Genomic DNA, 21,963 nt, shown 5'->3' on the forward strand with positions numbered 1-21,963 from the left:
GCATAGGTATTCCCCTGTACTAAGCACAATTCAGCAGGAACAGTCCCCTAAGTTTGCTCATAGTCTGTACAGAGAGATCCCATAAAACTATGGCAGCATAGGTATTCCTCTGTACTAAGCACAATTCAGCAGGAACAGTCCCCTAAGTTTGCTCATAGTCTGTACAGAGAGATCCCATAAAACTATGGCAGCATAGGTATTCCCTGTACTAAGCACAATTCAGCAGGAACAGTCCCCCTTTCTGTGCAGAAAATCAAAGACACAAAAGACAGGCATTTAACATACTTTATTTTCCTTAAAGTGCTTTAAAACATACACCAGGAGCTCTTTAATAATAAACATTAGCAAGAGTCAATATAAAATATATATTCGTATATAACAGGACGTAACACAAAAACAGGAGACTTAGAGACTCTCCAACTTAGGCATAGTCAGGATTAACTGAAACCTTGTAACTTTCTGATATAAAAGTAAAAAGCCTGGGGGAGGGGGGCAGATATTCATAAGGACTATTATATGGGGTGTCTGTACTGCACTTGGGGGGGGCAAGATGGCAGAGTGGAGAAACAAGACTGAACCGTTGGGGGTTAAAGAAACCCCATGAACAGACAAGGCAACTGTGGGTATTATTATTATTAATACTGAGCTGAGCTGCTGTCACATGTGGAATGAGGAGTGAGCGTGAGCAGTGCAGGAGATGCACAAGTGACAGTCGGGAGAGGCAGTTTGGGGAATAGAGGCGTCTGTAGGACAGGAGAGACTGGGACCCTGTGTGCCTATAAACCTGAGTGTTTCTGATGCCCCCGCCTGTGCCAAGTTTAGCAAGTTCCACAGAAGGGGCTACTGAGTGGATTGTTGGGGTCAGAGATGCAGAAGTGACACCCACACATCTCTCCGAGGACAGGGGCAATAACCCTCTATGGGCAACTGATGCTAAAACTCATGGTGTGTCTTTCTCCTAAGCCTGGATGGGCAACGCCATCCTCACCCACCTCTAGTAGTGTAACAGGTTAATAAGAGACATCTGCAGGAGTGTAACAGGTTAAGAAGAGACATCTAAAGTAGAGTAACAGATTAAAAAGAGACATCAGCAGGAGTGTAATTGGTTTAGAAGAGAAATCTATAGTAGAGTAATGGCTTAAGAAAAGACATCAGCAGTAGTGTAATGGGTTAAGAAGAAACATCAGCAGGAGTGTAACGGGTTAAGAAGAAACATCAGCAGGAGTGTAACAGGTTAAGAAGAGACATCTGCAGGAGTGTAATGGTTTAAGAAGAGACCTTTCCAGGCAATAGAATGTGGTTATGGAAGGAGTGTTTGGCCACAGATGTAAGTGTAACCTGAGAATACAGAAAAATACTGACAATACAGAGAGATAACGAGGCTGGATTTGGCAACAGCAAGGAAGCTCCTCTGATATGAGAGGGTACAGAGGGCCCGTGGGCAGCAGATATATTGCTTGTATGGAAGACTGTGGGTACAGTGTAGAGACAGTCAGACAGACACACTCAGCCCACGACACCCGTAAGATCAAGGTGTTGGGTTCAGGTGCTGCCAGATGTCTCTAGATCACACCATTATTGCAAGTGCTTTGATATTATTATTATTATAATAATAATAATAATAATAAACAGTCCTTTTCTATATTACAGCTTCGTGGGAATTTGAATGAGAAGACAGACAGACTACCTGGGGAAAGCACAATGTAGATTAAAGCAAATCTGCCGTCATTCTATTTATTTCAGTTTTATGAGTTAGGGCTGCTGTGCCATTGCTCACTGTCAGCTGCTCTGTGCCACATAGAATTCCCAGCACAGCCCTAAATAACCTCCGCAGATTCACCCCTCTGCCTAAGAGTCCCTCCCCTGCCTGCAAGACCCTCCCCTGCCTGCAAGACCCTCCCCTGCCTGCAAGACCCTCCCCAGTGCCATTTGCTTCGCTGGGACTTACATACATAAGCAGTGCCAATATAACAGGCATTCAGCGGATGACAGTGGCGTGAGATACAGCAGCCCAGTGCCAACAATAACCCTATACCCTTTCTGGGCCTTACTAACCTTATAGTACGAACTAACATCACAGATCTGCAGTGATTTTCCATCACCAATTCCCCCCCCCCAGAACTCTCCAAAACACTTACCGAGACAGATTTAAAAGAGAAACAATAGGCATTTTCTACTGTACATTAACACTTACATGCCACCTTATATTTCTAATATTGTGGAAATCAATGCCAGGCCTTGGAGCTGTAAATATTGACTATATATGGCCGTTTCTATAAGCAGAGGCAGCACACTTTCATATACAGGCAGTCAGGGTTCAGTAAAAAAAAAAAAAAAAGGCACATGGATTGTCCGAGAGCGATGCATTTGAGATTGTCTCCTCCCGTTAAGCAGCATGCACATTGAAATGATTCCCCTCCGGAAAAGGACCAAAACCATTTCCTAAGCAGGAAGACACTTTCCAGAGTCAGTTTTGGTTTGTGACTGGGAATAAAGCTTGTATGCTAGGATATTTGGTAGAGACCAGGGAGTAGATTCATTTGAACGTTACTAACATGAATGTTCAGCAAGTTGCAGGTGATCAGAAACCGGTGAGTACTGCTCCTGCAGCTTCTCTCCCCACTGGCCAGAGCATGCAAGGCTAAGCAGTCCTCTCTTTGGCACATGCTTGTAAGTACATTCTCTGCATGAGGAATTCTCCAAGGATAAAGCTAAAAGAGCCAAAATATACACATTGTGCTGTTGCACATCCCAAAGGGAAAGAGCAGAATTAAACCACACACTGGCTTAAGAAACAGGAGAGCAGTATTTAGCCTGTATGGAATAATAACAATGCCTTTATATTAGGGAACTGGTTAAAGGGAGAATATACAGTTTGTGATGAAGGGCACATTCCTTTTACTTCCAATAAGACATGGAGCCATAGGTTAAAGTCTAGAGATTTGCACTTACCTATGAGCGGGCTGCCATATTGCTTGGATTAGATGAGGATTTGCCCAAAGGTGTTGATGTCTCTATACAAGGGACAACCCTGTGTTACTCAAATCTAGCAGCAATGCCTCAGCCTAAACAAGCAATATGTCATCTCCAATCCATGTGTAGAAATGCATGTATGAAAAGAATATAGGCAAGTGAGGGTATAAAGGGAACCCTACTAATACATCAGATACACTTCTCCCAAATCCTCCCCCCCCACCAAAACTTGTGTCAGTCCAACACCAAAAATCTGCAGCCAAAAACTGAACTCTGGCCATTGGTTACTCAGCATGAACCTACATCCAGTTAAATCCCTAGTGTGCTCCTCAGGGGCGGCCTCATTTCTTGTCCTTCATACACTCCAGTGGAACTTGCAGGAGGGTGGGTGCCTGATCTATGATGCGCACCAGCAGTTGGTCAATGTAGTCCTCTAGTTCTCGCACGTGCTCCTGCTTCCGGCCCAGCTCAGCCTCGCGTTGTAACAACAGCGAGATCAGCTCGTCGTGAGTCAGGTGGTAATACTTGGCGGCCAGGTCTGGTGCGGAGAAATCCTGTCGAGAGAATTGGGGCATTAGCTGCGCTCACAAAGACTACATTCTGCCATCATTGATCCAGATTTACGGGGTTTATATTATTTGTATTTATACACAGGGCTGGGAGCTAAAATATTGCTTCCCTTAGACATCACCATTTGAGGTTTTAGTTGTGCGCACAAAAAGGGTGAAGGTTAGTGATGAGCGAATCTGTCCCATTTCACTTCACAGAAAAATTTGTAAAAACACATTGAAGTCAATGGGCGTTTTTACACACAACTTTTTTTAAGCGCACAAATTTTTTTCTTACTCAATGTACTAAAGTCAATTGCTGTTTTTTGTTATGACAATTTTTTAGTCCTAATGCATTATAGTTAATAGGAGTTTATTTTTCCTGGAGACTTTTTTGTCCAAATGTATCAAAGTCAATGAGCATTTTTTTCTGGGCGAAACTTTTTTGCAAAGGATATTGGTCCGGTGCTCGGTAAAAACAGGGTCGGCACCCTCAAATAGACTTGGGTTAGGAAGAAAATTACCGGCACTCATGACTCAAAGCAAGCAGGCCAGGCGTGTTTATTACAAAATAACGTTTCAGGAGCGTTTATGACGAAGGGGCGTGCCCCCAAAACGTTACTTTGTAATAAACACGCAGGGCCTGGCCTGCTTGCTTTGAGTCATGAGTGCCGGTAATTTTCTTCCTTACCCGAATAAATTCTCATCACTGGTGAAGATCGATAGAAATCCAAAGCAATGTGGATTAACTTCTATCCAAACTGCCACTTCTGTGATGTCCTCAAGAAGGCTTGGAGGACAACCACACCTAAAATTATAATTTTAAAAATGTTTTTGGGATCAAAAACATTAAATGTTAATCTAAGGAACTTCTGGCAACATTACCTTGAGTCTGTCCACTTCCTGCTTCTTCGGCGCGACGTGCTGCCCGCTAGTGACAGATTTCAGCATCTCCAGGCCGCTGCTCAGCGCCGTGGTCAGGCCTGGTTTGTGCCCCTTCTTTTCCGTGTTGGACAAAGCAGCACTGATGGGTTTCACAGGGTGAGGGCTGGAGGAACAGAGAGAGAGGACAAGAATGGAAATCAGAGGAACGTACTCGAGGTTAGAAACGATAAGACAGACATTTATCCAGGTAAAAACACGCGCACACACACACAAGATTCAATGCAGTCATGTCACGGGACCACAAACCTCCTCTGCAAAGCCACTGCCAGGACAGATGCCCAGGTTCCCCCATAGGAATAAACCAGGGCAATCAATAGTGTTGCTTTAATGGACAGAGGAGCTACTAGTACTGCTTTTACCAGTCCTGTTGCAGCCCCTCGAACATTAAAGATAAACCGACTGCCTAAAAAAAGTAACCAAATCACGTGTGAGCATACTGTGCTTATCTGGATAAATACATGAGCAGAAGCTGCAATTACCTATAGATACCAGTGCAAAAGAAAGGGAAAGCGACCAAAAGCCAGAAACCTTTAGAGAGAGAGCAAGGAATCAACCAACAGACCCAAGAGCAAGGAATCAACCAACAGACCCAAGGTACCTAAGGAGCAAGAGAGCAGAAGATCAGCTGCAATGCCTTCTACCTCACAAGTACCATGGACATCAACTTCAGAACCCTCCAGAGAACTGCAGGTCCTCCAAGAGATTTTATTTTACCATCACATGAGCAAACAATGACCACTACACAAACACCTTCTAGGAAACTAGGCACGAGTAGCCTAGAACGCAAGGTACCTGGGCACAAGCCAGACAGCTTCTAGGTAGAAGCATGCAAGAGCCAGTCTAGGCAGCTTGTGGAAGGAAGGCATGCAACAGAAAGCTCCAAATGCCTCATGGCACCTCCTGTACCTGCCACTTCTCGGAACCAAGTAGTAGGAAAAATAGATACATGAATAAAGAAGAGGACAAGAGTGAAACAATACAAATGGTAAGGGAAGAATATTACGAAGTGCATTTGTGGATCTCCCATTGTGGAAGGCATGCTCTTGATATTGTGCATCTCCCATTGTAGCCTCACCAACTCTTTGTGCTCCTAGTAATCCATGTTATACTACCTCTTCTACAAGATCAATTGTTAGGACTGGATTTGAAGGGACAGAGAAAGCCTTTGGTTTTCTAACCATCAAACATGTACCATCAGGATGTCTGAATATACTGGAAAAAAGTTTCCCTATAAAAGATCTTGGGATCTCTTGTCCCTACAGCCCCCCCCCCCCTGGCTACCATTCAGGGGTGGAAATGCTCATATATTTTGTAGGCAACTGTTTAGAGGTATGGTTTACACTATATCCCTATATTCCGATGCTACAGTTAATGAAGAATAGAAGGTTCTTACCAAATACCTTACACCTCATGATAGAGAAACGAAAATCCAAAACAAGGACAACAGTAAAGAACGTCCTACAATTTCAGTCTGTTTTGGCTCCCTTCTAATCTACCCCTGATCTAGTATGAGAAACAAGCACATGTGGAATAAGGCACAAACCTGAGGAAGTGCTGTGGGACAAAAGACTAATCTTCCTACAACAACAATAAATGTAACACTCTTCGTATTGTAAAGCAGGAGGCACAGGCCATGTACAAGTAGCTTACTGAGCCCGAAACAGTTACAGGGGTTGGCTAGACCAGTGCAATGCCGACCATAGGGAGACTGAGGACTTCAAAACAATTTGGCAATTTTCTGCCCAAACCACTGGTTATCATTTGAGTTCCCTAAAAAGAGCAAATAAAACGGTGGTGCAATTATACCAGCACTAGTTGGGCAACACAAAATCCAGGCAGTAATGGATAACCTTTGTGAATGCAAGAGTTAGTAAGTAACCCCAAACCAACCTGTGGCCAAATCACTTGGATAATTGCAAAGTGCAAGGAATCTAATTTCCATCTTTGATGGGATCCATGAGTAGAGGCAATAGTAGGTAGATGCAGAGAGATCAGTAAGGATTAGCCAGAAAAAGAGAGGATTAGCCAGAAAAAGAGAGATAGCTGTGGAAAAACACCAGTGCATGGGAAGCATCAGACTAACCACCACCCACCCCTTCATGCTCCAACTAAACATTCCCTTATCAAAGTGGCTTTTCTTCCTATACAAGCTGAATGATCTCTGCGGCAATGAGGAGGTGCTCGAACACATAATAAACATAACACAATGCACTCGCCAAATAAGAAGTCACAACCCAGGAGCCAACCTTTCACACTGCGCTCACCTGGTTTTCACTGGCATAAAGGGATTCTCAGCTGGCTGTGTCTCCTGGGGCAGTACGGAAAGGCCAGATGCTTTCTCCCCACTGGAAGCAGAGGACAGGGCTGGAGATTGGGTGTTTGTTGTGGTCGTAGTGTTGACCGCAGAGGTTGCAGAAGGCATAATTGGAGAGGGGAAATTGGATAACTTAGGGTTTGGTACAGCTACAAATGAAGGTGTAGAAAAGGCCAGTGGTGGACCACCATGAACGGAAGAGGGTTTTAGATTGGCAGGGACAGTGTTGTGGGAGGGATTGTTAAGTGCCGTTTGTACATGAAGGTCCTTGAAGCTTGCATCTTCTGGCAGGGAAGCCTCAGAACTATGACTTAGCGAGCAGTCAGCAAAAGGGTTCTTGTTGCTCAGGAATGGTGTTTTATCAGTTGGTGTAAATGGGTTGCCTGGTGAAGAAACACTTTTGTTATTTGAAGCTTCTATGAGGTCCGACTCAGACCTCCAGAAATCCTCGTTCTTAAAGTCCACAATTATATCTGCTGACCAAGTAGACTGCTTACTTAGAAGAAAGTCAGATTGTATGTCCTCTTGTAATTCCTTCTCACATTTACTGTCTGCAAACTCATTCTCTAACTGGCATTTCAATCCTGTCCCATAATATCCTCTACTTAAACCCACATTTGCATGAGAGCTTCCTTCTTGCGGTGGTGTTACTTGCGCTGGTGTCAACAGCGCCTCCTTTTTGATTTTAAGTAGATCAGGTACATTATTAGGGAGTTGCTCCTCTACAGCAGACACAAAGAGCAAACTAGACTGGTCAGTTCTTCTAATAGAACTGGAAGTTTCTGGCTCACAAACTAGATTCTTAAGGCTCTTGGAGGGAGGAACAGAAATGGGTTTTAGGAAATGAAAGTCATTGTTCTCCTGTGCGGTGCTACCTTTATAATGAGGATCCCTAGTTAGGTCATTGGTTGAAGTGGGGTTTACAACATCCAATTTATTTGGGTCTTCACCAGAAATGTCCAATGTATCAAGTGAGACCTTTGATGGGCAAGTTTGGAATGGCTCAGGCACAGTCGAGTCCCCACTTGAGACACCCAGCTTTGCCCTATCATTATCTTCTCTTGCACTGGTACAGTGACCTTCAGAGGCAGACTTTTCACCCTGAATGACAGCAGACTGCATTGGGCTTTTTATCTCAATTACAGGGCAATACGAGACTGGAGGGACAATATGATTGGGTACAAATTTATTCTCACTTAATTTTAGGCTTGTTTTAACATCACGGTCTTTACTCTGTATTTGTGTGTTATTATCATTATTCGTTTTCTCCTCTGTAATTGGCAAGACCTGGCATGGGGGCTTAGGTGACCCAGTAGGTTCTGTGTCAATGTTTAGATCCTGCAACTTCATTTCAGGCCCATTAAACCCTTTACTTACTACAGACCCTAATTCAGGTAGAGTCTCTTGACCAGATACAGAGAAGACACTGTTAGAATTATAGTCTTTGTAGGAGGCCTCCTCAGTTGAGATCTGCAACTTTCCAGCAAAGTGATGACCCACTTGGTCTGTAGTTTCATCCTCCTGAATTATGCTCATGGAGTGCCTGTTTTTGGATGTAGGGTCCTGATTAAGGGTTTTATGAGAATCAATGATGGCATGTTCTTCCAGAATCAGAGGGGAGACTGTAGCAATCTTGTGTTCAGCTTCATGTATCTGGGAATATTCATCTTTATCAGATACAGAAGGTAACCTACTGGAAATGCTCTCAGGCAATGGTTTATATTGGTTGAGTCCAGGATTGTAACGCCTATATATGTTTGAGACCTCTTCTGCTGCAAAACGCTCATTAGAATTCCACCTATTTCCATCCCCTGTTTTCCGCTCGTCTAGGAGTGACCACACTTTGCCTTGGTCTAATGTTAAAGGTTCTTCGTTTGGTCGCATTCTTGCAGACTCAACAGGGGGAATGTATAGTGTGTGATCAGTGGATTGAAGGCTTGTAGGAACAAGCTCATCTGTAGTTATAGCTTCCCCTTGAGAATGTTCTGGCTTTGTACTTGGGAGTAACATCGGAAGAACACCTACAGTTCGGTCAGATTTCTCATTTTGAGCAGAGTTACTAATCTGGATATTTATGCTCTGGATAAAGTGACCAGGACGTGACTGGCCATCATCATTATTAAGAAGGCTTTTCCCATTTGCTTCTGTTGAGGTTGGATTAACAACGACAGGCTGAAGCCGACTAGAAGCAAAGGCATCAAACTCTTCCTCCAGTTCTGCATTATTTACAGGAGCTCTGTATGGGTTTCTTGGTGCAACGGAGACCTCTTTAGGATCAGCCAAAGCCTTCAGATGGGTGCTTTTCTCTTGCAGTAGGGGCTTCTCGTGGACCTCTGGGGCTGTGGAAAAGGCCAATGGACTGTGTTCCTCCAAAAGAGAAGAGCCCCTTTCAGTAGCTTCTGAGGTAGCAATAGACCCGGAGGGGAAACTAGAGAAAAAGTGAGTAGGTGAAGAATTAGGCAGCTGGTCAGAAAGCAACTCTTCAGAGAAAGGATTGCTCTGCAGAGAGTCAAGAAATGGGTTGTTGGCAGAGAAGCTTCCACGGGCACCACTAGCTGGGTTAGTTCTAGGCATGCTAACAGCGTCAACTACCAGAGAGAATATAGGGAAGGGAGCAAGAAAGCAAGAGGCAGAGGAGCTGGTTTCTACCTGAGGAGACACATCCAGGCTTTGGAGGGAAGACAAAACAGTCCTCCACGTTAGTGCCAGACCATGTTATACACACACACACACACACAGACTTGTAGGAGGAGAGTCTGGCTTTCTGGGAATGTGCGATGAAAGTAGTGACAGCAGAAGTGCATGTTCTTCCAACATCAGCCCTGCACTATACACACAAATGCCTCTCACATATACCATGTCCTGGTCAACTGCTAATCAATTAGATTGCAGGTACCAGTGAGATCCATGCCCTTGGCTGATCCTAGAAGGAGATCCAGAATAAAATTGCCGCTAGAAAAAGGATCTTTTTGGCTGAATTGAACAAGCACAGCCTCTTGTCTAGCTGGGGCATTACATAACCACACTCCCTTTTATTATACATCCTAAAAATAACTACTACAAATGAGGATATTCACTTCAAAGTACTGGAAACAAATACCTGGCCTGAACATGCAATGCCCCATGGGTCAAAGCCCTTTGCGGGTCCCATTCTCTTGAAAATGAAACACTGAGCCACAACAGCATGTTGATGGACAGTTGTCATTAAAGGAGAACTAAAGAAGTAGCTAGAAATGTTGTACATTATGGTTTGTGCTTCTGTACCAGCCCAAGGCAACCACAGCCCTTTAGCAGTAAAGATCTGTGTCTCCAAAGATGCCCCAGTAGCTCCCCATCTTCTTTTCTGCTGATTCACTGCACATGCTCTGTGCTGCTGTCACTTACTGAGCTTAGGGACCCACTCACAATATACAGTACACATAGACTAGAAATGTCACAATATAAGGCTGATTAGTAATTAATACACATAATTACTACATGGCAGCACAGAAACCAGTGCAATTAGCATCAGAATTGTATATTTAGCAAACCTGTAGTATCAGCTTATATTACAGCCAGGGAAGCTCATTTTCTGCTGGATAATTAGTGACGAGCCCTAAGCTTAGCTTCTCAACAGCCAATCAGAGCCCACTGAGCATGTGAGTGTCACAGACACTTTCCAAGATGTGGCCCCCTGTGATAAGATCACTATATAAAATAGGGCATTTTTAGCAAATAAGCAGCCAATTTGGTCTGGAGGGGCTTTATCAACCCATGTATGTACTGAGCAACTATGGCCTCTAAGAGAACACAAGACCTTGCTGTCTGCTTCATTAAAAAGGTATTTTCTATTAAATCCAGGTTTTATTAGGTGATGGGGTGTCAATGCTGTTATCAGGGTGTGTGTATGCAAATCCAATCAATATTAATAAATTCTAAATACATTAAGCCTTTAAAAAAAATGCGTAAATCAATAACTGTACAAATGCTTCACAGAACATTGGTAAGACCAGTAAGTAACCCTACCACATATACATGGCTGTGTTGCCGCTTTAAGGATGTGCAGGCCCGCACTGGCAATCTGTGGGTTCTGGCAAATGCCAGAGGGGCTGCTGTAAGGTGCCATAGACTCACTATTTAGTGGGCTGGTGGGGGCTGTTTGGGCCTCTGTGTGGCCTGTTGGGGCCTCTGGCCAGGGCCTATTTTGATTCCGAGGATGGATGTGTATCCCTGATACTGGGTTCAAGGAAAATCCCTTCAATCTCAAGTTTTCGGAAGGTAACGCCATTTCCCACTTTTATTCCTGCTCTTCACTTGAGTCCTAGGCCTGTCATTTGGATTTACATACAGGCACCACATAAATATAATGATCACTGCAGCGTGGCCCCTAGACAAGCAACAAGCCAATAGGGAAGTTCCCCCAGTGAAAGTTGAGCACCAGGGGGCAGTGTTGCCTTATAACACATTCAGGTTTTGTTTATTACAAGTACACATTATGGGCACCACTGCTGCACATACAGATACACCCCATTATTATCTGCCAGTCTGCTCCACTGCTACATTATCCCTTCATGGAATGCATACATCTGCTTTCTGTTATACCAAGTGCCCAAAGCTCATCCATACATCCATAGCAAAAAGAAGAGCTTTAGAAATCCATCTGCTGTATGAAGGCCGTATAGCAGAGATCTATTGTTTGGTATGTTTAGCACATGTATGAATTCTGGCATCTGTATTTTCTACTCAATCTCCACCCTCCTTACAGCTGTCTTACACCGTCAGGACACTGGGATACTTTAAGAAGATCTGGGGAACAGGTTGACCAACCGTAGTCTAGTCACAGTTCTACAGGAACAGACCCTTATGTTTGTTCATAGTCTGTACAGAAATGACACAAAGGCTACAATAAAAAAGTGTAAGGGCAGAGGCGAATTGTATCTGTATTTATGATGTGTTCCCCTGTACTAAGCAGGAATTCAGCAGGAACAGTCCCCTAAGTTTGCTCATAGTCTGTACAGAGAGATCCCATAAAACTATGGCAGCATAGGTATTCCCCTGTACTAAGCACAATTCAGCAGGAACAGTCCCTAAGTTTGCTCATAGTCTGTACAGAGAGATCCCATAAAACTATGGCAGCATAGGTATTCCTCTGTACTAAGCACAATTCAGCAGGAACAGTCCCTAAGTTTGCTCATAGTCTGTACAGAGAGATCCCATAAAACTATGGCAGCATAGGTATTCCCTGTACTTAGCACAATTCAGCAGGAACAGTCCCTAATTTTACTCATAGTCTGTACAGAAAGATCCCATAAAACTATGGCAGCATAGGTATTCCCCTGTACTAAGCACAATTCAGCAGGAACAGTCCCCTAAGTTTGCTCATAGTCTGTACAGAGAGATCCCATAAAACTATGGCAGCATAGGTATTCCCTGTACTAAGCACAATTCAGCAGGAACAGTCCCCTAAGTTTGCTCATAGTCTGTACAGAGAGATCCCATAAAACTATGGCAGCATAGGTATTCCTCTGTACTAAGCACAATTCAGCAGGAACACCCCACTAAGTTTGCTCATAGTCTGTACAGAGAGATACTATAAAACTATGGCAGCATAGGTATTCCCCTGTACTAAGCACAATTCAGCAGGAACATTTTTGGATATTGCATCTCTTGAGCAAATGGCAACATGGATTACGGTTCAAATCAAATCCCATCATCTGACTAACCAGAAACTGAGCTCATTAAACTAGAACCACAATTAAACCAGGACTGCAAAGACAGTACATTTCCCTGGAGATCTGCACAATCAAATATATTTTACCAACTGTAGTGACTTCAGTTACTGCCTTTGTGAGCTAAAGCAACTCGGTTATTGATCCCTTATAGTACATGGAACCGGCAAGTCTGAATCCTTAGCATGTTTGGTTAGTACCGCTGTATTGGTGCATGCACAGACAGTTGTACATAAGAAGTAGGTGATCAGAGTCAATTTGCACCGTCCCTCAACACTGAGGCCTCTGTGGGAGTAGAGAGCTGATGCTTCTTGGCATGAGACTTTCAGAACTCTTCAACAAAAGAATATGCACTTCTGTTTTCACCAGCCCCTCACAACTGCCCACCTCTAGTTTGGTCACAATGGCATGCAGTTGTGCAGCAGGTGGAGATTTGGCACAAAGACAAGAGAAGATTAAGCAGGAGAGGAGCGCTCAGTGCAGCGTTGAGAGGTAGGACATTGCTGGCAGGACTAGACTAGATACCAGTGCAAGCCATTTGCTTAGAGAAGCAGCCATTTCTGCATAGTGAGAACCTGCTCAGGGATGCTAGTCTCTAGTTGGTGCATGTCCTCTTCTGCTCTCTAACTTTTCAATATAAAGCTATTGGCACATATTTTCAATACACCCCCAAGTGCTTAAAGGGATACAGTAATGGGAAAACAGGTTTTTTTCAAAATGCATCAGTTAATAGAGCTGCTCCAACAGAATTCTGCACAGAAATTCATTTTTCAAATGAGCAAACAGATTTTTTTATATTCAATTTTGAAATCTGACATGGGGCTAGACATATTGTCAGTTTCCCAGCTGCCCCCAGTCATGTGACTTGTGCTCTGATAAACTTCAATCACTCTTTACTGCAAGTTGGAGTGATATCACCCCCTCCCTTCCCCCCCCCCCAGCAACCCAACAAAAGAACAATGGGAAGGTAACCAGATAGCAGCTCCCTAACACAAGATGACAGCTCCCTGGAAGATCTAACAACAAATTAATAGTAAAAGTCAAGTCACACTGAGACTGATTCAGTTACATTAAGTTGGAGAAAAAACAGCCTGCCAGAAAGCAGTTCCATCCTAAAGTGCAGGCAAAAGTCACACAACTGGCGCAGCTGGGAAACTGACAATATGTCTAGCCCCATGTCAGATTTCAAAATTGAAAATAAAAAAATCTGTTTGCTCTTTTGAGAATTGGATTTCATAGCAGAAGTCTGCTGAGCAGCACTATTAACTGATGCGTTTTGGAAAAAACATGTTTTCTCATGACAGTATCCCTTTAATAGTTATACTACAGTTAACCATCACCGTGTTATATCCCTTTAATTCTGGTCAACCTTACAGGAAACCCAGCTAAAAGCTAAAGAGCCATTCTGCACTTGTCCCATAGAGGGAAGCACCCAAAGAATTTATCACCTGTACTTAAAGGGGAAGGAAACCTAGTTGGCGCAAAAACCCTCCCCCCCCCGTGTGTTGCCCACCCTCCCTCCTCCCCCCTGGCCTACCCGTCCCACTGGGCAAATGCCCCTAACTTGTTACTTACCCTTCTGCGCAGGTCCAGTCCAGGGAGTTCACAGACGACATCTTCTTCCACGCGATCTTCTTCCTGCTTTGAACGGTGTTTTGGCACATGCGCAGTAGGAGCATTTCGCCGGTATGGATCTACTGCGCATTCGCAGTAGATTGTACCAGCGAAATGCTCCTACTGCGCATGTGCCAAAACGCCGTTCAAAGCAGGAAGAAGATCGCGTGGAAGAAGATGTCGTCTGTGAACTCCCTGGACTGGACCTGTGCAGAAGGGTAAGTAACAAGTTTGGGGCATTTGCCCAGCGGGACGGGTAGGCCAGGGGGGAGGAGGGAGGGTTTTTGTGCCAACTAGGTTCCCTTCCCCTTTAATAGAAATGCACCAAATCCCAAACTGAATTACATATGCAAATTAGGACAAGGAAGGGTTAAACAGAACCATGCACTACACACGTGGACAATTTGACTGAATCCCAAACAGAATCTGGTATTTGTTGCATCCCCAGTACTTACGCAGACCTACAGCTCTCATTCACTGTACTCCCTGCTTCTGGGCTGCTCTCTTTACTATGGTCAATCAGGGACCTCCCAGTGGTTAGGGGAATCCAATCTAATCCAGCAACAGAGCTCCGTTTTGGTGTACTTCCTGCTTCTGGCTGCTCTCTTTACTATGGTCAAGCATGGGCAAGGCATGGACCCAACTAGGAATCAGCCCAAGGGTGTTCCCATTGTTTTGGTGTCGGGGAGGTAGTAAAGTGAACCTCCCATTAGTGCTCATGATAATGATGCTGCTTTACACTAAAAAACACCACCCTGTTTCTAGTTAAGTACTATAGACTAATGGGAATCTGCCCAGATTTATCCAATTGTGGCAGTTCAGAAAGAATGTTCCATAATAATAAGAAGTTACTAACCTTGGCTTCTGTGGGGTCTCCTTTGTGTCTTTAGAGCCAAACCAACTGCCTGGCTTGGCCTTCTCCTCACTAGTCACAGGCATCTGCTGGGCAGGCTCTACGTGGCTCTTGGTGCCAGAGTCATGGTGCAATAGGGTGGCCTTTGGCTTCTTCTCCTCTTTCCCATGCCCATCCTGAGCTTTCACCTTGGGCGGCTCCTCACTAAACACTATTGGCAAGGTAATTTGCACGGGTTTGCTCTCCTTATGGATCTCATCATTCATGATCTTTGCTGGAACCTTCTCATCATTCTTGGTCTTTGCTGGGACCTCATCATTCTTGGTCTTTACTGGGTCCTTGACCACTTCCTGGACAGGTGTGGGAGAAGCTACCGGCTTCTTCTCTTGCTTCTCAAGGCCATAAAGCTGCCCAGTGGCCGCACCAGAAACACTGCTCTCCTCCGCTTTCTTGTAAATGTTCTGAAATGACCTTGACGCAGGTGGAAGTTTTTCCAGTGGACTCAGCGAAGGTTTGGGTAGGGATGTTTCCGCATACACGTGGCTCCCATTGATGCAAACAGATGACTTTGAGATAGGACTACCCTTTGGCTTGAGGTTCTGCACAACCTTGGGTTCAGGAAATATACTCAGCTGGTTGACCTCATCACTGAATGCTCTCTTGTGTGTCATGCGTGGAGATGCCTCGCCACTTTGTGCTAAGAAATGACACAAAGGCTACAATAAAAAAGTGTAAGGGCAGAGGCGAATTGTATCTGTATTTATGATGTGTTCCCCTGTACTAAGCAGGAATTCAGCAGGAACAGACCCCTACGTTTGCCCATAGTCTGTACCGAGAGATCCCATAAACAATGGAAGCATAGGTATTCCCCTGTACTAAGCACAATTCAGCAGGAACAGTCCCTAAGTTTGCTCATAGTCTACAGCAGTGATCCCCAACCAGTAGCTCGTGAGCAACATGTTGCTCTCTAACCCCATGGATGTTGCTCTCAGTGGCCTCAAAGCAGGAGCTTATTTTTTAATTTATGGCTTGGAGGCAAGTTTTGGCTGTATAAAAACCAGGGACATTGCCAAACAGAGCCTCAATGTAGGTTCACAATCCACATAGGGGCTACCAAATAGCCAATCACAGCACTTATTTGGCACCCCAAGAACATTTTTCATGCTAGTGTTGCTCTCCAACTCCTTTTACTTCTGAATGTTGCTCACGGGTTCAAAAGGTTGGGGATCCCTGGTCTACAGAGAGATCCCATAAAACTATGGCAGCATAGGTATTCCCCTGTACTAAGAAACAATTCAGCAGGAGCAGTCCCTAAATTTGCTCATACTCTGTACAGAGATCCCATAAAACTATGGCAGCATAGGTATTCCCTGTACTAAGCACAATTCAGCAGGAACATTCCCCTAAGTTTGCTCATAGTCTGTACAGAGAGATCCCATAAAACTATGGTAGCATAGGTATTCCCCTGTACTAAGTACAATTCTGCAATAAAAACAGTGGGAAAAAATGTGCCTTTTTAAAAATGGAGCCAAAACTGGGCGCCAGCAGTAACTGAATAAAAGTCTACAGCTGCCTTTCAAGGCTGAAGTCAGAATTAGGGTTATACACACAAGGTTTTCTCTGACAGCCAACGGATTTAGTAGTTGATTTCTTGCTCTCAAACAGCCTTGTGAGGACTGTTAGAACGGAAAATATGAAATATTATTATATAGTGTTAGAAAAGTCATTTTCAGCACAAACAGCCAATCACAAGGACTTACCAGAAGGTTCTGTGGAGAGACTGCTATTCCTGGATGCGGGTTTCCTGCCGGGGTCTGGAAGTACAATAGAGATCCCGGGAGTGTTGGCCACAGTTCCACTGGTGGAGGAGATGGTGCTGTCAGATCCCAGAGAGGTGTTGGATCTGGTGAGGGAGTTCTTGCGAAGACGTCCCTTGAGGAATAAGGCAGCCTTTGATTTGGGCTTCTTTTCATCCTCATCGTCACTGTCCAGGCGGCCGACACTGCTCGGTATGATGGCTGAGGAGGACTCCATGTCAAACAGCTTCTTGACTTTCATTTTGTCCTTCAGCTTCCCAAAGGGGGTCTTGGGCTTGTCCTTAATGGAGAGGTCGAACATGCTGGCTGTCAGGTTGTTCCGTGTGAACTGAATGGAGACTTGGATTTCACCTCTTTCCTTCTCCTTCTTGCCTGGCTTGGAGCGAAGTTTGTACCACCTAGAGACAACAAGAATATGTATATAATACACAAGAGCCATGAATATCCTGTCAACGATATCCTTATAAACAGAGCTTAGTGAGGTCATTGGTTATATTCAGAGCTTAGTGATGTCATTTCTGTCACATGACTCACTGAAACAAGTGTATTAGAATATTAAACGGATTAAATGATATTAAAAGTCCCCTCAGAGTTCCATGACCTGCCTTGTGCTTTTATATGGTCATGAAACACCTCAGTATCTTATAATATCCTTATATTTTATTCACTATATAAACATGGCTGCCTGCTGGGGGTCGCACAGGGCACTAAAAGGAGGAGGAGAGGGGCCAGACCTGCCATTCTTATTTTATATAAACACAGAATTGTGGAAAGAGAAGGCTGCTGACAGGAAGCTACCTGTGCTCTGATTGGCTGGCTCAGTCAGGTGATGTGGTGGAAGAGTTTTGGAGGGAAATGTGCTGCTATAAACTAGGGACTTCCCCACAGACTGTCCTCACTCAGCAACTGCCCAAACTCCAGAAATCACCTTATGTCCCACCAATAGAACAGCTAAAATCCCTCTCTACAAATATTATAAAGGTGAACTCACTGCAGCCCTCAACTGTTACTTTCCTCATATATAATAATAGGAAGCTGCCATTGCTTAAGGCCTGAGCAAATGTCTGGTACAGCAGCTGGAGTGGTTGTCAGGGCAATATTTTATATATTACATCCCTGAGGCGCTCGGTTATATACAGAGTAGACTGTTACAGGAGGAGGGAACCGGGAAAAATATTTCCAGAAAAGGTTAAAACTCCCTGAACCCAGGAAATCCACAAATACATCCCACTATCTCTTCAGCTGCAGATGTTCCCTCCCCAATGGTGTTTCCCATAATCCCCAGCCACTAACCGCAAGTCGTGGCCCGTTATAGTGACCAACGGCATTAATACATATGGGAGGGAGCGGCTATTAATACATATGGGAGGGAGCGGCTATAAGGATTCCCTTAGGCCCAGTATAATATGAAGATATAGCTAAAAGCAGAACAAGTTCCATGCACAGAGATGAGTTAAACCACATCCGATAAGAATAACCAGTGACCCATGAATCAGCAGTTGTATCCGTAGTGACACAACCACGAAAGAATTACACCCAAAATTTCACAAGCCTTTTATTGTCCCCAAACGTGTGAGAAGGGTTTCTGCACCTACAGCTCACAGGGCACTGGGAGTTCTACCTACTACTATGGGCAAACCTTGCTGTACGTGAGGCTCCAAACTAGACTGTAAGCTCTTTGGAGCAGGGAATCACTATGCCCAACTTGTAGGGAGCTACTTGCAGTGCTCACAATCAGAGTCCAGATATTGGATAGAAGAAAGGCCCCTAATCCCCAAGTACTGTGCCTGGCCTTTATGGCACACTCCTCACTATACCTTAGTCCAGTGATCCCCAACCAGTAGCTCGTAAGCAACATGTTACTCTCCAACCCAAAGTTGCTCTCAGGGTCCTCAAAACAGATGCTTATTTTTGAATTCCAAGCTTGAAAGCATGTTTTAATTAGGGATGCACCGAATCCAGGATTCCGTTCAGGATTTGGCCTTTTTCAGCAGTATTCGGCCGAATCCTTCTGCCCGGCCGAACCAAATCCGACTTTGCATATGCAAATTAGGGGCGGGGAGGGAAATCGATTGACTTTTTGTCAGAAAACTAGTAAAAAATGGTTTCCCCTTCCCACCCTTAATTTGCATATGCAAATTAGGGTTCAGATTTGGTATTCGGTCAAATCTTCGCAAAAGATTCGGGGGTTCGGCCGAATCTAAAATAGTGGATTCGGTGCATCCCTAGTTGTAATTGAATAAAAACCAAGTATAGTGCCAAGTAGAGCCTCTTGTAGACTGTCAGGCCACATAGGGGCTGCCAAATAGCCAATCACATCCCTTATTTGGCACCCCAAGGGACTTTTTCATGCTTGTGTTGCTCCCCAACTCTTTACATTGGGGGGGGGGGAATCTGGAGGGGGGGGAATCAAACGTCTTCTCAGCACAGAACCCCCTCTTCTTGTCAACAGAATCACCGTACAGCAATTTGGAAAATACCCACCGCAACCAAGCAGCATTTGCCCCTCAGCACCTCACCAGGCAGTTTAACCAATGCAACTGCCACAAGGCCGGGATGTACCAACTCATGAGCGGGGGGGGGAGACCTTCCTATATAGCTTCCTATAGTAGTAGTGTAATGTGCCAAATAATGTTACGATATGGTACAGTCCCACCTCGCAGCAAAGCACTCATTGGTCCCCCTGGGGTAAGAGACAAGGGGTCACTTCTGGTTGCTTCGCAGACTATGAGTGGCATTATACCCAATGAACATGCAGCAGCCACCACCATCAGAATAAAAAAGGGTTTTATGAACCTGGGGCAGGTATTTCTGGACACGCAAGTCAAGGTTTCTACTTCCTTTCTGGCAAACACACAGCAGTTTTACCTTGCTTTATGGCAGGGGTTCTAGCTATTCCCCCCCCCCAAAAAAAACAGAGTCAGGGCTGCACAATGTGACAGAAAATAATGCAGATCAAACAAATACAATTCCCTTCTATCCCAACATGAGAGCCAGAAAGATGCAGGCAGCCATGTTCAGCTCAGGGAAGTCCCTAAGTATCATGTCCCGCTGACAATAAATGCAGGTTCCCACGGGGCTCGTCTCACAAGATCCGCAGTTAGAATTTCCCAAACTCTCCCCCCCCCCCCAGCACAGACACTGGGGACCCAGTTCCAGGCAGGCAGCTCCCTTCTCTGGAATCCTCTCCCACACAGCACTATCCCTCACCCTGTCGCCCCCCTCACTGAAAACCCAACTGGCTTCTCTGTCATGTTAAAGGGGATGCAAACCCTAAGAATATAAATCCAATGTGACCCTTTGATACACTATTACAGGGAGCATCTGATCGAAGAGAGAAAATGGAGAATAGTGGGCTAGGAGGGGGCACCGTAGGGTAAAATAAGGGGTGTTGCTGCAGTGATGCTCAGCAGGCCCCAACAAGTCTCACCCTATCAGTAAGTCCATAGCAATGTGTAACTGCAGGAAAAGCGATTATCTGTAGGGCTGAGCCACAGAGCTCACAGCATTGGGAGGAAATGACACAACATTTCCATAACAGATAAACCTGGAAAAAGTGCAGGCCTTTCACGGCCAAACCAACGGCCAACTGCTCCCTCGACCCACATGTCTGTTCTGTGCCCTCTGCCACAGCCTTTATTCATGGCCTGGCCCTCGCCTGCATCTCCCACCCAACCCAAGGGATTTCTTATTAAATAACAAAATTATCTGAACAATTGCCAATCAGCCTGTGGGCTAAACGGAAAGATATTGTGCAATTTGACCAGCCACACGAACAGCCATATCTCATTATTCCATTAGTGCAGGCCAACAATGCGAGGGGAAGGGAGGAGAACGTGTGTCCACCAAGGGGCTCCAGGCCGATAGAGATTTCAGTTTGGACTAGGGATGCACCGAATCCACTATTTTGGATTTGGCCAAACCCTGAAAGATTCGGCCGAATACCGAACCCTAATTTAAGGATGGGAAGGGGGAACTTTTTACTCCCTTGTTTTGTGACAAAAAGTCATGTGATTTCCCTCCTGCCCTAATTTACATATGCAAATTAGGATTTGATTCGGCAAACTGTGCATATGAATGCAGATTAGAAACAAGAGATCCAAACTGCTTACCTCTGTGGTGGTTGTGAGCAAATTGCCACTTTGGAGGCTGGAGCTAGAGCAACAAATTGCAACACTGCGGTCGATTGACAATCTTCATCATCATTTATTTATATAGCGCTGTCAAGATACGCAGTGTTTTAATCTTGGAGTCTCTTGCTCACTGAGCAGAACCAGATAGTTTGGGGGGGGGGGAACAGAACAGCAGCAGGATACTGAGGCAGCTAGCTGGGTGACAGTTAGAAAATCTAAAGTGGGCAAAAGGAAAATGGAGGCTGATCAGGGTTTTATGAATCCCATCAGATCGCCAGATTATATGAAGAAGATGGGAGTGTGAACTCTGGATTGCCAATTCTAGATGGGGCTGATCTCTCTAATAGCCGGGAGACCAGTTTCTCTAGTAGTGGTGGGGAGGAGATCAGAGTCTGGAAGATTGTAGTTGTAGGGGATTCAATTATTAGGAAAGTGGATAGGGTTATCCGTCATACGGATCACTATAACCGAACAGTTTGCTGTCTTCCTGGTGCCAGGGTTCGGCATGTGGTTGATCGGGTAGATAAATTATTGGGTGGGGATGGGCATGACCCAACTGTCTTAGTACATATCGGTACTTATGACAAAATAGATGGTAGATGGAAGACCTTCAAGAGTAATTTCAGGGATCTAGGCTCTAAGATCAAGAGAAAGCCTTCCAATGTAATTTTTTCTGAATTTTTGCCTGTGCCACGTGCAAGTTTAGGAAGACAGCGAGAGTTTAGGGAGCTAAATGCATGGCTCAAGTCTTGGTGTAGGAAGGAAGGGTTTGGGTTCCTACAGCACTGGGCTGATTTTTCCTTGGGGTACAACCTATACAGTCATGGCGGTTTGCACCTCAATGGAAGGGGGTCCACTGTTCTAGGGGAAAGAATGGCTAAGAGGTTGGAGGAGTGTTTAAACAAGGCATGGGGGGCGGGGCGGGTGAGATAAAGAATTATGGGGAAGCTAGGGTAGACGGGGCAGTGGGATTAGTAAGGGGCCATGGGGGAGGAGTGAGGGGGGCATACAGTTTACCAGCTAAGGAGGTCCCTCTGTTACAAGGAAAACAGAATAAT

General features: G+C 44.8%; 1 protein-coding gene across 1 annotated transcript in view; it reads right to left on the bottom strand.

Moving 5' to 3' along the window:
* Window positions 1-271: 271 nt before the first annotated feature.
* rab11fip5.L (RAB11 family interacting protein 5 (class 1) L homeolog) overlaps window positions 272-21,963 on the bottom strand; it is a 30,760-nt gene continuing 9,068 nt past the window's right edge. Inside the window, exons 2-6 of the mRNA XM_041586763.1 lie at window positions 16,716-17,170; window positions 14,959-15,652; window positions 6,731-9,208; window positions 4,407-4,569; window positions 272-3,527 (exon numbers count right to left, since the gene is read on the bottom strand). Coding sequence (XP_041442697.1) covers window positions 3,315-3,527; window positions 4,407-4,569; window positions 6,731-9,208; window positions 14,959-15,652; window positions 16,716-17,170 — 4,003 coding nt within the window. The 3' untranslated portion in view covers window positions 272-3,314. The remainder of the gene's footprint in view (window positions 3,528-4,406; window positions 4,570-6,730; window positions 9,209-14,958; window positions 15,653-16,715; window positions 17,171-21,963) is intronic.

The sequence above is a fragment of the Xenopus laevis genome, chromosome 1L, assembly GCF_017654675.1.
Source record: "Xenopus laevis strain J_2021 chromosome 1L, Xenopus_laevis_v10.1, whole genome shotgun sequence".
NCBI lineage: Eukaryota > Metazoa > Chordata > Amphibia > Anura > Pipidae > Xenopus > Xenopus laevis.